The sequence below is a fragment of the Hypanus sabinus genome, chromosome 30 (genome assembly GCF_030144855.1).
Source record: "Hypanus sabinus isolate sHypSab1 chromosome 30, sHypSab1.hap1, whole genome shotgun sequence".
In the NCBI taxonomy this organism is placed as follows: domain Eukaryota; kingdom Metazoa; phylum Chordata; class Chondrichthyes; order Myliobatiformes; family Dasyatidae; genus Hypanus; species Hypanus sabinus.
Genome location: NC_082735.1, coordinates 9,494,515 through 9,511,543, shown reverse-complemented (window position 1 = coordinate 9,511,543; position 17,029 = coordinate 9,494,515). Strand labels below are relative to the sequence as shown.

Below are 17,029 nucleotides of genomic sequence, written 5' to 3'. Positions count from 1 at the left end.
GTGGCATGCAGGGGGTGAGAAATATAGAACATAGAACAATATGGTGACAATAAGCACCATATTGTGAACAATAAGCAGTGGTGACCTGAGGAAGAGGCGCTGGCTGTCCACTCTATCTATTCCTCTTACTATCTTGTATGCCTCTATCATGTCTCCTCTCATCCTCCTTCTCTCCAGAGAGTAAAGTCCTAGCTCCTTTAATCTCTGATATTGTCCAGTTTGACTTCTATAACAGAACCAGCCCATCTAATCAGTTTATTGCGCTTGTTGGGATCGCCTGTATTGATGCCATTTCTGCAGCACACTACTGCATAGAAGATGGTACTGGTGACAATAGACTGGTAGAACGAGAGGCCTGCATACTTCAAAAGACGTCAGTCTCTTCAGGAAGTAGAGGCGATTCTGGCCCTACTTGTACACAATCTCTGTGTTGGTGCTCCATTCAAGTCTGTTATTCAGGTGCACCTCCAGGTACTTGTATGTCCTCACCACATCCATATTCTTACCATCAGTAGTAACAGAGAGCAATACAGGCCTTGCCTTCCTAAAGTCCATCACCATCTCCTTTGTTTTACTGATGTTGAGCTGTAGATGATTCAGCTTGCACCCTTTGACAAAGTCCTCCACCAGGGCCCTGTATTCATCCTCCTGGCCTCCCTTTATACACCCAAATATTGTTGAGTCATCAGAGAAATTCTGCAGATGATGTGACTCACTGTTGTATCTGAAGTCTGAGGTTTACAGCGTAAACAGGAAGGCAGCCAATACAACCCCCTGTGGGGCCCCAGTGCAGCTTACAGCCATGTCTGACACACAGCTCTGAAGCTGTACAAGCTGTGGTCTGCCAGTCAGGTAGTCCATTATCCAGGATACAATGGAAGTGCCTATTGAACGGAGTTTTCCCCCCAGTAATGAGGGTTGTATGGTATTGAAGGCACTGGAAAAATCGAAATAGAATATAGTACAGGGAAGTGAATGGTCATGTACTTTGGTAGAATAAATAAAAGTGTAGATTATTTTATAAATGGGGAGAGAATTCAAAACTCAGTCCACAGAGGGAATTCAGAGTCCTTGTACAGGATTCCCAAAATGTTAACTTGCAGGTTAAGTTGGTGGTAAGGAAGGCAAATACAATGTTAGTATTCATTTCAAGAGGATTAGAACATAAGAGTAAGGACGTGATATTAAGGTTTATAAGGCATTGGTCAGGCTCCACTTGGAGTATTGTGAGCAGTTTTAGGCCATGTATCTAAGAAAAGAAGTGCTGATACTGGAAAGGGTCCAGAGGAGGTTCATGAGAATAACTACGGGAATGGAAGAGTTAACGTATGAGGAGTAAACACAAAGTACACTGCAGGTGCTGTGGTCAAAGCAACATGTACAAACAAGCTGGAGGAACTCAGCAGTTTGGGCAGCATCCATGGAAACGAACAGTCAACGTTTCAGGCCAAGACCCTTCGTCAGGACGTATGAGGAGCACTTGTTGCTTCTGGGCCTGTACTTGCTAGAGTTTAGAAGAATGAGGGGGGATCTTATTGAAACCTATGGAATATTGAAAAGCCAGGACAGAATGGATATGGAGAAGATGTTTCCTATAGTGGGTGAGTCCAGGACCAGAGGGCACATCTTCACAATAGAAGGACATCCATTTTGAACAGAGATAAGAAGGAATTTCTTAAGCCAGAGGGTGGCGAATCTGTTGAATTCATTACCATGGATGGCAGTGAAGGCCAAGTCATTGAGTAAACTTAAAGCAGAGATTAATAGGTTCTTGTTTAGTCAGGCCATCAAATGTTACGGGGAGAAGGCAGAAGATTGGAGTTAAAAGGGATAATAAATCAGCCACACTGAAATGGTGCAGCAGATCCAATGTGCTGAGTGGCCTAATTCTACTTTGATGTCTTATGGCCAGATCTTAAACTGGTAGAGACACTGACACACATTCTTTATAGTTGCATTTATTTACTGGGCTCAGGATATATTTGCAGATGTTGATTACCAGAAACCTGAAGCTGCTCTACTCAATCTTTCCAGCACTAATCCTTCAACGAGGATGTGCTAGTTCACCTACCTCCCCATTCCTAAAGTCCATAACAGGCTCCTTGGGTTTGGTTGAGTATATCTCAATCAGCTGACCTACCTTAGTCATGTATGCCTCCTTCTCGTCATCCATGACTTTGCCAACAACAGTGGTGTCGGCAAATTTGTAGATGATGTTGGAGCTACGCTCAGCCCCACAGAATCTCTTCTACTGCTCGCCTTTCTCCACATACATCTTTCTTGAAGTGTTGGTCCACTTTCTGGGAATGCTTTTTCTCAAACTGTCAGAGCACAGATTCAATTTGTGAATGAGACCCTCAAAACTTGAAGCTGCAAAGCACCTCTTTAAAAGAGAAAATTTAAAGAGGGTCTTTAGAGTAGACAGAAAGGGCAGTAATTTGCTGGCAAGGATTTTTCTTGGTTTCTTTAGGTAATGCTAGCCACTCACTACTAACGCTCACTACAGCAAATGAGCAGTGCATGGCATATGCTTCAGAATTACAATCAATAAATGATGATTCATTAATCCCTTAACATAATCAATCACTCTTTTTGGAAGGTTTGGTTAATAGATTTAGAAAACCATTGGCTCATCTCCAGTAACCTACCCTCTAATCCCACTGAATCCTAAAGTAAGTTTTGGATATGTGGAAAACCTTACAATTAATTGACATAGTGGCTGTGCATATATTCATGTATATGTGATCATCACTTGAAAAAGAAAAATAAAGAATTATTGGTTCTGCGTGCAATAGTTGGGCTTGTAGTTCCTAACTCCTGCAGGCTGATATCAGTGGGCATTGGAAATCTTGTGATCCTACCATACCCGTTTGTTGAACCAATTGGGATTTGCTGCACTAATCTCTGGTGAGTAGATAGAAAGGGCAATAATTTTGTGGCATGGATTTCTCTTGCTTTTTGTTTGAAACAGATGTTTGCCATTGTTGTGACATGTTCCTAGAGCAGCTTGTCCAGAGATGGTGATGGTTCTAAAATGCAGGCCTTAAGAACCTGCACTGAACATCTGACAACATCTTGAGATGGTCTTAGTTTCATAGCATTAATAGTGTTTTCAATAATTTCTTTATTACATAAGGAGTGAGTCACATTGATTAAAGACTGGTTTCTGTAATATAACTGACTTCAAGTCAGCTGAAATAGATAATCTGCCTGGGACTTCTGAATGAAGAAAGCTGTGAATGCTTCGGCTGTGTGCTGCATAGAAACATAGAAAACCTACAGCACATTACAGACCCTTCGGCCCACAAAGATGTGACGAACATGTCCCTACCTTACAAATTGCTAGGCTCACCCATAGCCCTCTATCTTTCTAAGCTCCATGTACCTATCTCCTCTGTACCTACTCCCCAGCACCTTAAACCTGTGTCCTCTTGTGGCAACCATTTCAGCCCTGGGAAAAAGCCTCTGACTATCCATACAATCAATGCCTCTCATTATCTTACACACCTCTATCAGGTCTCCTCTCATCCTCTGTCGCTCCAAGGAGAAAAGGCCGAGTTCACTCAACCTATTCTCATAAGGTATGTTCCCCAATCCAGGCAACATCCTTGTAAATCTCCTCTGCACCTTTTCTATGGCTTCCATATCCTTCCTGTAGTAAGGCGGCCAGAACTCAGCACAGTGCTCCAAGTGGGGTCTGACCAGGGTCCTATATACCTGCAACATTACCTCTCAGCTCCTAAATTCAATTCCATGATTGATGAAGACCAATACACCATATACCTTCTTAGCCACAGAGTCAACCTGCGCAGCTGCTTTGAGCGTTCTATGGACTCAGACCCCAAGATCCCTCTGATCCTCCACACTGCCAAGAGTCTTACCATTAATACAATATTCTGCCATCATATTTGACCTACCAAAATGAACCACTTCACACTTATCTGGGTTGAACTCCATCTGCCACTTCTCAGCCCAGTTTTGTATCCTATCAATGTCCCGCTGTAACCGTGGACAGCTCTCCATACTTGACTGCTATTGCAAAAGACTTGTAGCATCTACCTACAAGTTGGTGTTATAGATTACCTTGTAGAATTCACTTCAAAATCATAGATATTTTGTGACCCAGTCAATCACGTCGGTTGTCAAAAAGAGTTTCTGATTTAATCCCACCCTTTCCTCTAGGTTTTTAATTTTCATTTCACAGCCCTTACAGAAATTTTTAATGTGTTGAGAGTTTATCTTTGCCACTCATCTCCCCTCTAATCCTGCCAAGTTACTTCCTCCCCAAGTTCTTGATCCCTCTCCTTGTGGCTAATAATGTTAAGACCAGAAGATATAGTAACTGAATTAGGCCATTTGGCCCATTCAGTCTGCTCTGCCATTTCATCATGGCTGATCCAATTTTCTTCTTAGCTCCAATATCCTGCCTTTCCTGATCCCTTCATGCCCCAATCAATCAAGAAAATGTTAAACTCTGCCTTAAGTATATGTAGAAACATAGAAAACCTACAGCACAATACAGGCCCTTTGGCCCACAATGCTAAAGGTAACCATGGAGTCTCTTAAAATACCCTATCGTATCTATCACCACCACCGTTGCCAGCAGCCCATTCCACGCACTCACCACTGTCTGCATAAAAAACTTACCCTGACGTCTCTGTACCTACTTCCAAGCACCTTAAAACTGTGCCCTCTCATGTTAGCTATTTCAGCCCTGGGAAAGAGCCTCTGACTATCTACACAATCAATGCCTCTCATCATCTTATACACCTCTATCAGGTCACCTATCATCCTTTGACACTGCAATGTGGAAAGGCAGAGTTCACTCAACCTGTTCTAATAAGACATGCTCCCCAATCCAGGCAACATCCTTGTAAATCTCCTCTGCACCCTTTCTATAGTTTCCACATCCTTCCTGTAGTGAGGTGACTAGAACTAAGCACAGTACTCTAAGTGGGGTCTGACCAGTGTCCTATATAGCTGTAACATTACCTGTCAGCACTTAAAACTCAATCCCATGGTTGATGAAGGCCAATACACCGTAAGCCTTCTTGACCACAGAGTCAACCTGCGCAGCAGCTTTGAGTGTCCTATGGACTTGGACCCCATGAACCGTCTAATCCTCTGCGCTGCCAAGAGTCCTACCATTAATACTATATTTGACCTACCAAAATGAACCACCTCACACTTATTTGAGTGAGCTCCATCTGCCACTTCTCAGCCCAGTTTTGCATCCTATCAATGTCTCAGTGTCCCACTGAAATTTCTGGCAGCCATCCACACTATCCACAACACCCCCAACCTCTGTGTCATCAGCAAATTTACTAACCCATCCTCCACTTCCTCATCCAGGTAATTTATAAAAAATCATGAAGAGAAGGGGTCCCAGAACAGGTCCCTGAGGCATTCCATTGGTGACCAACCTCCATGCAGAATATGGCCCAACTACAACAACTCTTTACCTTCTGTGAGCAAGCCAATTCTGGATCCACAAAGCAAGGTCCCCTTGGATCCCATGCTTCCTTACTTTCTCATTATGCCTTGCATGGGGTACCTTATCAAATTCCTAGCTGAAATCCATATGCACCACATCTACTGCTCTACCTTCATCAATGTGTTCAGTTACATCCTCAAAAAATCAGGCTCATAAGGCACGACCTGGCTTTGACAAAGCCATGCTGAATATTCCTAATCATATTATGCCTCTCCAAATGTTCATGAATCCTGCTCCTTAGGATCTTTCCATCAACTTATCAACCACTGAAGTAAGACTCACTGGTCTACAATTTCCTAGGCTATTTCTACTCCCTTTCTTGAATAATAGACCAACATCCGCAACTCTTCAATCCTACGGAACCTCTCCCATCCCCATTGATGATGCAAAGATTATTACCAGAGGCTCAGCAATCTCCTCCCTCATTTCCCACAGTAGCCTGGGCTACATCTCATCTGGTCCCGGTGATTTACCCAACTTGATGCTTTCCAAAAGCTCCAGAACAATTTTGTTCTTAATGTCTATATGCTCATTCTTTTCAATCTGCTGTAAGTCATCCCTACAATCGCCAAGATCCTTTTCCTTAGTGAATACTGAAGCAAAGTATTCATTAAGTATCTCTGCTATCTCCTCTGGTTCCATACACACTTTTCCACCGTCACACTTGATTGGTCCTATTCTCTCACGTCCTATCCACTTGCTCTTCAAATACTTGTAGAATGCCTTGGGGGTTTTCCTTAATCCTGCTCACCAAGGCCTTCTCATGACCCCTTCTGACTCTCCTAATTTCTTTCTTTCTTTCCTTCCAGCCACCCTTGTAATCTTCTAGATCTCTCTCATTACCTAGTTTTTTAAACCTTTTGTAAGCTCTTCTTTTCTTCTTGACTAGATTTACAACAGCTTTGTACACCACAGTTCCTGTACCTTACCATCCTTTCCCTGTCTCATTGGAACATACCTATGCAGAACACCATGCAAATATCCTCTGAACATTTGACACATTTCTGCCATACATTTCCCTGAGAATATCTGTTCCCAATTTGTTCTTCCAAGTTCCTGCCTGATAGCTTCATATTTCTCCTTACTCCAATTAAACACTTACCTATCCCTCTCCAATGCTATGGTAAAGGAGATAGAATTATGATTACTATCTCCAAAATGCTCTCCCACTGAATGATCTGACACCTGACCAGGTTCATTTCCCAATACCAGATCAAGTACAGCCTCTCCTCTTGCAGGGTTATCCACATATTATGTCAGGAAGCCTTCCTGAACACACTTTATAAACCCCACCCCATCTAAACCCCTTGCTCTAGGGAGATGCCAACCAATATTTGGGAAATTAAAATCTCCCACCACAACAACCCTGTTATTATTACACCTCCCAGAATCTGTTTCCTTGTCTGCTCCTCGATGTCCCTGTTACTATTGGGTGATCTATAAAAAACACCCAGTAGAGTTATTGACACTTTCCTGTTTCTAATTTCTACCCACAGAGACTCAGAAGACAATCCTTCCATGACTTCCTCCTTTTCTGCAGCCGTGACAATTTTTTTTGATCAACAGTGCCATGCCTCACCTCTTTTCCCTCCCTCCCTGTCCTTTTTGAAACATCTGTAGTCTGGCACTCTAAATAACCATTGCTGTCCCTGAACCATCCAAGTCTCTGTAATGGCCACAACATCATAGCTCCAAGTACTGATCCACACTCTAAGCTCATCCGCTTTGTTCATGATACTTCTTGCATCAAAATAGACACATCTCAAACCATCGGTCTGATGGTCTGAGCGCATCCCTTCTCTATCACTTGCCTATACTCCCTCTCGCACTGTCTCCAAACTTTCTCTATTTGTGAGCCAACAGCCTCTTCCTCCGTCTCTTCAGTTTGGTTCCCACTCCCCAGCAATTCTAGTTTAAACTCTCCCCAATAGTCTTAGTAAACCTCCCTGCCAGGATATGGTCACCCTCGGATTCAAGTGCAACCCATCCTTTTTGTACGGGTCATGCCTGCCCCAAAAGAGGTCCCAGTATTCCAGAAATCTGAATCCCTGTCCCTTGCTCCAATCCCTCAGCCACGCATTCATCCTCCACCTCACTCTATGCCTATACTCACTGTCGCATGGCATAGACAGTAATCCCGAGATTACTACCTTTGACGTCTTGCTTCTCAACTTCCTTCCTAACTCCCTTAGTCTGCTTTCACGACCTCCTCCCTTTTCCCACCTATGTCGTTGGTACCAATATGTACCATGACCTATGGCTGATTACCTTCCCTCTTCAGGATACCAAGGACATGATCAGAAACATCCCAGACCCTGGCTCCTGGGAGGCAAACTACCATCTGCATTTCTTCCCTGCCCGTCTGACCCCCTAACTATAGAGTCCCCTATCACTGATGCCTTCTTCCATTCCCTACCTTTCTGAGTGGTTGCTCAGAAACCACTGTTGCTCCCCCCCCCCCCACAACAGTACTCAAACAGGAGTACTTATTGTTAAGGTGCACTGACACTGGGGTACTCTCTAGTATCTGCCTCTTGCCCTTCCCTCTCCTGAATCTTACCCACTTATCTGCCTCCCAAGGCCCTGGTGTGACTACTTGCCTATAGCTCCTCTCTATCACCTCCTCACTTCTGCTGACCAGACAAAGGTCATTGAGCTGCAGCTCCAGTTCCTTAACACAGTCCCTCAGGAGCTGTAACTCAATGCACCTAGTGCAGATGAGGCTGTCCAGGAGGCTGGGAGTCTCCCGGACTTCCCACATCTGACACCCAGTACAGACATAAAGACTTGGTCTGCACAGCTGCTTGTGTCAAAGAACTCAGATTCACCACTCTGTGGTAGAAGAAATTCCTCCTCATCTCCATTCTAAAAGGACACCCGTCTATTCTGAGGCTGTGTCCTCTAGTTTTAGACTGTCTCACCATAGGAAACATCCTCTCCACATCCAGTCTTTCAAGGCCTTTGACCATTCAATAGGTTTCAATGAGGTCATCCCACATCCTTCTGAATTCCAGTGAACACAGGCCCAGAGCCATCAAACACACTTCATATGACAAGCCATTCAAAGGTTTCACAGGTTTCAAAGCTACAATTTAATGTCAGAGAAGTGTATGCAATATACATACTGAAATATTTTTTCTTCTCAAACATCCACGTAAACAGAGAAGTGCCCCAAGAATGAACGACAGTTAAATGTTAGAACCCCAAAGTTTCCCCCAGCAACCCTCCCTCCCATGCATAAGCGGCAGCGAGCAACAATCCCCCTCCCCTCATTGGCAAAAATTCTGAAATCATTTTTGTTAACTCCCTTTGAACTTTCTACAGTTTTAGCATGTCCTTTCCAAGATAAGGGGCCCAAAACTGCTCACAGCACTCAAATTAAGGCCTCACCACTGCTTTATAAAGTTTCAACATTGCATCCTTACTTTTATATTCTAGTCTCTTGAAATGAATGCTAACATTGCATTTGACTTTGCATTGCATTGACTTCTTAGCCCATCCCTGATATATTTAATTTTCCCCCCCCTCCTCTTTTTTTTCCTTCTCTGCCCATCACTCTACCTGTTCTCTATCTCCCTCTGGTGCTCCCCTCCCCCTTTCTTTCTCCCTAGGCCTCCCGTCACATGATCGTTCCCTTCTCCAGCTCTGTATCCCTTTTGCCAATCACCTTTCCAGCTCTCTGCTTCACCCCACCCCCTCCTGTCTTCTCCTATCATTTTGCATTTCCCCTCCCCCTCCTACTTTCAAATCTCTTACTATCTTTTCTTTCAGTTAGTCCTGATGAAGGGTCTTGGCCCGAAACATCAACAGTGCTTCTCCCTATTGATGCTGCCTGGCCTGCTGCGTTCCACCAGCATTTTGTGTGTGTTGCTGGAATTTCCAGCATCTGCAGATTTCCTCGTGATTGCATTTGACTTCCTCACCACAGAATCAACCTAGAAATTAACCTTTAGGGAATCCTGCACAAGGACTCCCAGGTCCCGTTGCACCCTAATATTTTGTATATTCTCTCTATTTACAAAATAGTCAACTTTTCCATTTCTTTTACCTAAGTATATGACCATACACTTCTTGACACTGTATTCCATCTGTCATTTCTTTGCCCATTCTCCTAATCTGTCCAAGTCTTTCTGTCCTCCAAGTACCCTGAAACCTCATCCTTAATGATCAACTCCAATGTCTTCCCAATCACTGAGGTCAGACTAACTGGCCTATAGTTTCCTTTTTTTTGCCTTCTCCCCCCCCCCCCACCCCCCGCCCACCCTCTTGAAGAGTGCAGTGATATTTGCAACTTCCCAGTCTTCTGGAAGTATTCCAGAATCTAGTGATTCTTGAAAGATCATTATTAATGACTCCATGATCTCTTCTACCACCTGTTTAGAATTCTGGGGTGTATACCAGGTGACTTACCTACCTTCAGACTTTTCAATTTCCCTTCTATCTAATCATGGTATCTTCACACATTTTATACCCTCTGATAGCTGGAACTTCCACCATACTGCTAGTGTCTTTCACAGTGAAGACTGATGCAAAGTACTTATTCAGTTCAGCTGCCATTTCATTGTCTCCACTACTTTTGTTTTTCAGTGATCCAATAATCACTCTTGCCTCTGTTTTATACTTTTAAGTATCTGAAGAAACTTTTGGCATCCTGAGCTCACAACCCTGGAGGCCCTGCCCTTTAACGTAGCACCTAACTCCCCTAACTCCCTAAGGGAAACTTCTTCACTCATCCTACCACGTCATTGGTATTTACTTGGATCATGACTTCTGGCTGTTCATCCTCCCACTTAAGAATGTTGAGGACTCGATCTGTGATGTCCCAGGCCCTGGCACCCAGAAGGCAACATACTATCCAGGAATCTTGCTCTTGCCCACAGAACCTCCTGTCCATTCCCCTATCTAAAGAATCCCCTATCACCACAGCGTACCTCCTCTCCCCCCCCCCTTCCCTTCTGAGTCACAGAGGCTGACTCAATGCCAGAGACCTAATCACTGTGATTTTCCTTTGTTAGCTCATCCCGCCCCCCCAACCCCCGAAAGTATCCAAAATGAAATACCTGTTACTGAGGGGGAAGACCACAGGAGTAATAGAAACATAGAAAATAGGTGCGGGAGTAGGCTATTCGGCCCTTCAAGCCTGCACCGCTATTCAGTATGATCATGGCTGATCATCCAACTCAGAACCCTGTACCTGCTTTCTCTCCATACCCCCGATCCCTTTAGCCACAGGGGCCATATCTAACTTTGCACTGGCTCCTTAAACCCTTTCCCCTTCCTGACTGTCACCCAGTTTCCTGTGTCCTGCACCTTGGCTGTAACTACCTCTCTATATGTCCTACCTGTCACCCTGTCAGCTTCCCGAACGATCCGGAGTATATCCAGTTTCAGCTCCAACACCTTAACACGGTTTGTTATAAGTTAGATGCACTTTTCACAGTTGTAGTTGTCAGGGACACTGGAGGTGTCCCTGTCTTTCCACATCCCTCAAGAGGAGCATTTTACTACCCTGCTTGGTATCCCTACTGTCCTAGCTGAGCAAATATAAAGATAAAGAAAATATTACGAGCTTTTCTTTCCTCTGCTTTTTTCTGACTGAAGCCTTGAAGAGCTAAAGCCTCAAGATTACCACTCTGACTGTGTCCACTCAGACAATGGCCGCTGCGCTTGCCTCTGCCTTTCTTTAATTTGCTCACACTAAACAAACCCAAATTCCAATTGGTCCCTGTCAAAGCTCATTTTCACTGTCTTTTATCCTTGGGCAGTGGACCTGAATGAAGTTCCCTCCTCTCCAAACTTCCAATGTCTGGATTGGCCTTTGGCTAAAGCTCCTATCACCATCATGCTTCACCCCCTTCTAAGCCAACTCCATCCCCATTCTTGTGCCACATCCCCTGTTTCACTCCTTCCTCTGATCACCCCCTGACTTTACACTTCATGCTTCCAATAGTTTTAGGACCACCAAGGTGAATCTAGAAAAGGAAGAGCCTCTGGCCTGCCAATGAAGAACATGGCTGCTATGAGGCTTTGCACAAAAATGACAGGCTCCTTGCAGGGCACACGTTTTAACATAATGGTTACATAAAATGTCAATGTCATTGAACCTTTGAATTTGCCAATTTGAGACTCAGTGCATGTTTTTGACTTTCTGTAATTGACAGTCATACAGCTGCCTACCTGTTGGAGAGTTTCAGCTCATCAGGCAAACCCTGCTCATCTTCTTTCAGGATTTGCATATTAGGGTAAGTACACCCTCCCCATTCTATATTTAACTGGATGAACATAAGAAATGAGTGGAGAATAATCTAATCAGCCTCTTACACCAATTTCTGTCTTTGGTAAGTTAACTGCTGATCTGTTACCTCAATGCCACTGTCCTGTACTAACTTTGTATTCTTTAATATCCAAACATCTATCAATGTGTCTTGAATATACTCAGTGATTAAACTTCACAGTTTGAGGCCCAAAAAGGGTTTCTGCCTTCTGGGTGAAGAAATTTATTCTGTGGCCAAGCTTCTATTGTGATCCGCCAGCTAGGATAACATCATCCCTACATCCACCAAGCCAAATCCTTAAGCATTTTGATAAGTCCTCCTCTCATTCTTATAAACTCAGGACAGTGTTTGCAATGACAATCCAATCATCACTGGCCTCCAACTCCAAAATACAAAGAAGCAATCTATTGAAATACTTCCCCCATTCCCCACCTTCCACCCCCGCCCCCATTCATTAACTATTCACTAGTATGTCCTTCCTTGAAGAGGAATTCCAGACCTGTACACAGTAATCCAATGCAGTCTCACCGGGGCCATTATATAATTGCAGCAACGTGTCTTGCAATTGAATTCTGAATACCGTTATTTACTCTTCTAATTCTTCTCTGTACCCGTGTGTTAGTTTTCAGCAGTTTGTTTACTACAATGCACTGGACACCATTTTAACAGTATCATAGTTTTCTGCTTTCTCCCCTTGCTCCCTTCCACACCCCCTGGAGTACATAATTTCCTTTGCTATATTGTATTTCATTATCATATTATCATGTTGTTGCTTAAAGCCTTCACTTCTTATAAATGAGACTATCTCCCAGTTTTGCATTATCAACAAACTTAGAGGTTTTATACTTGACACGATATCTGAAACATTGATGAAGATTGCACCTCCTGACAGTACCCAACCTGAAAATGACCCATTCTTTCCTTTTTTCCCTTCTCAGTTTATGAAGTAATCCTCAAGCTATATGAGTATGTTATCCCTAATCCTAATTGCTCTAATTTTATTTAGTAATTTCTTGTATTGTATCATAGAAGTACACCTTATCCACTGATTGTCACTTACTGATTCTACTTAACTCAGTCTTAAAAATCGCTCATATTTGTCCCTTTGTCTCAGGTCCCAATGTATACAATTGTAAGAGAGCAATACCGTAAAGGGATATTAGATTTAGTTTAAATTTTGGCCAAATGTGAAAAATTAGTGAAACTTACCTTTTGTATTTGAGTTGGGGAAAGATAAAAAGTATGTTACAACTAATTTAGGAAACATTTCTAGAAATTTCCTTTTGGGCTGACCACTTTGAATCTTCCCAATCCCTTGGAACAATTGAGCAAATTTTAGAGATGAATAGTAACTAAAATCAATGATGAAACTTAATATATCCTTAAGACTCAGGAACTCATTCATCTCCTTTCTGAAGAATACCAGTGAATCCATAGTAAAACACATTTTGGTGATCCATTGCTGAGATATGGATCCCAAAATGAAAGATTCATAGAGTTGTACAGCATTGACCTTTGGTCAAACAAATCCATGTTGACTGCATTGCCTAGTGACTTAGTCACATCTGCCCATGTTTGGCTGATAGCCCTCTAAGCTCTTCTATCTATATACTTATCTTAATGGCTTTTAAATGTTGCTAATGTGTTCACTTCAACCACTGTTTCTGGCAACTCATTCCAAACACAGATTCTAGAATAATGTCAATGTTATTAATTCCAATAAATCTCTCGTCTCTGATCTCAAACCTAAGCCCTGTTATTTTTGGCATGTCCTGTCTGATCTATGCCCCTGTCTATGCCCCTCATGATCTTGTATACATCTAACCAGTCACCTCTCAATCTCCTGTTTTCCACGGAATAAAGTCGTAGTTCATGCATCCGCTCCTCGTAACTCGAGGCCCCAAGTCCAGGCGACATCAGGTAAATCATTTCTGCCACCTTTCTATTTTAATAAGTTCTTGACTAAGGTTGTACACCATTCTAGAAGTGTGACCTTACCAATATCCTAAATAATTGCAATATAATCTTCCAACTTCAATACTCAATGCCAGACTGAAGGCCAGCATGGCACATGGCTTCATCACCATTGTAAATGTCGGTAATGTGTACAAAATCTTAAGGGGCATAGACAGGGTGTAAGCGCGCACTTTTTTCCAGGGAACGGATACTAAAGTCAAAAGGGATTAGTTTTAAAATGCCACTTTCAACGAACCATGCAATACACTCCTAGGTCCCTCTGTTTCATAACATTCCTCAGGGTCCTACCGTTCACTGTAGAAATTACTACTCTGGTTTGATCTCCTAAAATGCAATATCTCACATTTATCTCAATTGGAAGCCATTTGACAATCAACAGCCCAAATACCTAGGTGATCAAAATGCCCCTCTTAATTTTTCATAACCTTCTACACTTATTACAGCACCAGCTGTATCAAGCACAAACAACATTCCATAGTCATTGGCAAATCATAGAGGGACTGGATAGGTTGGGGCTTTTTGGAGAATGTGAAGCTGAGGAGTGACCTTATAAAAGTTGATTAAAGGATAAGGGTCGTAGATAACGTGCATGGTCACGGTCTTTTTCCAAAAATAAGGAGTCTAAAACTAGAGGGCATCAATTTGAGATGTGAAAGGAACCTGAGGGAATTATTTTTTCACACAGAGAATGGTAGGCAAATGGAACAAGCTGCCAGAGGATTCTGTACAATGTTGAAAGACATTTGGACAAGAACTTGGGCAGAAAAGCCTAAAAGGAATAGGGATCAAAGGCAGGTAAATAGGACTTGCCTATGACCACTTGCTCAGTGTGGAAAAGATGGGCTAAAAGGATGATTTTCATGCTGTATGACTCTGACTCTTTTAAAATCCCAACTTTTTAAAGCATCAATAGTTCTTTTTGAAAAAGCTTCTGATTCCTTTTTGCTTTTTATACAGTAATTAAACAGGGATTGGACACTTGAAGGTAGTAGTTGCAATGTGCCTGAAAAAATCAGCATCATCTGAAAAGCAGAATAAAAATATATGATGGTACTACATGATGGCAGAATTAATTCTTTTCATCTGTAACATGTTATAAATAGTTATTATTTAATGTACTCTAATTTATCTCATTAGGTCTCCATCTTTCTGAAGGATAAAGTTCAGAATTCTAATGGTCGATTTGTGCTGCCTGTTTCTGGTCCTGTACCTTGGGGAACAGAGGTTCCTGGGCTGATAAGGTAACACATATTAAAATCCACACAACAGTCTGTACATTAGACACAAGAGATCCTGCAGATGCTGGAAATCTTGAACAACCCAGGAGGGGAATAAACAGTTGATGTTTCAGACCAAAACCCTTTATCAGGACTCAACACATTTTGTTTGTGGTGGATGTGCATTGTGTGTTTTGAATGTACAATTGTGTTTCCTGTTGATGATTTCCTGTCCGTATTATTGCCACCTTACCTTTAATCTTCACTGCAGCAAAAGGAAAATTATTTGCTTTAATTTTATGTTTTCCTTATTCCTTGCTGTTTTCTAAATATCAGTGATTTGGTTCCTCGCACATTTCTAAAATATAGCCAAGCAATCAACCAGCATTTTCTTTTGCAATTTCATGACAAATGATCTTTCTGTGGGGTAGCCACAAAATCACAAAGCATCCATTCACAAGAACTCATTAACCAAAAACTTTCTATATCTTCATTTAATTGAAATACAAATGTTTGTAATCATGTAAATAAATCAACTCCTCCCTGTAAATTGCTGATCTTAGGCATGCTATGATGCATCCCAAATGCATTAGACTTCCAAATACTTGTGAAAAGTTCTACAGTGATTTGCTAAATAAGCAGAGTGAAACTTTTTAAAAGAAATGAAAGCTCAGAAGTAGTGAACAGCACTTGAAGGATTTATTTTGGGGTCAAGTGAAGTAGTAATAATAATACCACTCTCAGATTATTTTTAACTTCCTATTCCTTCTCATTTATATCTGTAATGATAGTTGGTAGAGGAAGTTACCTGGACTATTCATAAACTTCGTAAATTGATTCATTATTGTTACATGTGTCAAGGTACAATGGGAAAAATTTTGTTTTGCATGCCATCCGTATAGGTCATTTCATTATGACCATGAATTGAGGTAGCACAAGGGAAAGTGAGAACTGGGTGCAGAATAAAGTGCTGCAGAGTAAGTGCAGTGCGGGCAGACAGTAAGGTTCAAGGCCATAATGAGGTAGACAGTGAGGTCAAGAGTCCATCTAATAATACCAAAGCGGCAAGAAATGTAGATACCCCATTGTGTGGAGAATGGTTTCCAATTGTGTGAACTGTATCCACAACACTCTACAATGACAATCAAAGCAGTTGCCATACCAACCTGTGATGCATCCGTATAGGATGCTTTCCATGATACATCAGTTAAAAACTTTGTTGACATTCAAAGTGGACATGCCAAATTTCTTTAGCCTCCCACGAAAACAGAGGCACTGGTGCGTTTTTTTGATTGTGTAAGACCCCTCCACTCAACACTCTTAATCACAGTACTGTTGATCTAATCAAGAATTTATACTCCAACCCATTTCCCCACTTAAAATTCAATGGCCAGCTCTTTTGTTTTGCTGACATTGACAGAAAGGTTATTATCATGATGCCATGTTGTAACTCTTTCTTGTATTCCAACACATCTACAAAATTGTAGATGGAGTTAGAGCAGAATCTACAGGAGCTAGAATTGGGGGCTAAGGGCGCAGCCTTGTGGGGCACCAGTTTTGAGAATAATCGTGGTGGAGGTGTTGCTGCCTATCCTTACTGATTACAGTCTGTTAGACAGGAAACCAATTATCCAATTGCAGAAGGAGGTGTTGAGTGCTGATCAACTCTATTATTTTACCAACTGGCTGTACTAGAACTTGTGTTAGACCATGGTAATTTCCTGGATGAGGTTTGTTTACTTTCATAGCAGAGAAATGAGCCATTCAACCCAAATCGACCATGCCAACCAAAGTGCTTCTTCACGCCAGTCATATTTGCCCCATTTCCCTCTAAAACTGTTCATTTACCTGTTTAAATGCCTTTTAAATGTTGAAATTATTATACCTGCTACTACAACTTCTTCTTGCAGCTTGTTCTGTATGCCAGCAACCTTTGTGTAGATTGCCCCTAGGGTCACCTCTAAATACTTTTCGCCTTACTTTAAAACTATGCCCTCTAGTTTTTTAAATCCACTATCCTGGGAAAAATTTTGTGACCATCCACCTTATTTATGCCCCTCATGATT

The 17,029-nt window shown here is 42.2% G+C and overlaps 1 protein-coding gene across 2 annotated transcripts in view; it reads left to right on the top strand.

Moving 5' to 3' along the window:
• The window catches only part of oscp1b (organic solute carrier partner 1b), a 55,585-nt gene that overhangs the window by 29,498 nt on the left and 9,058 nt on the right, over positions 1 to 17,029 (top strand). For both annotated transcript variants that reach the window (XM_059954297.1, XM_059954298.1), the window contains 2 exons: positions 11,656 to 11,736; positions 14,884 to 14,987. In XM_059954297.1, coding sequence (XP_059810280.1) covers positions 11,656 to 11,736; positions 14,884 to 14,987 — 185 coding nt within the window. The remainder of the gene's footprint in view (positions 1 to 11,655; positions 11,737 to 14,883; positions 14,988 to 17,029) is intronic.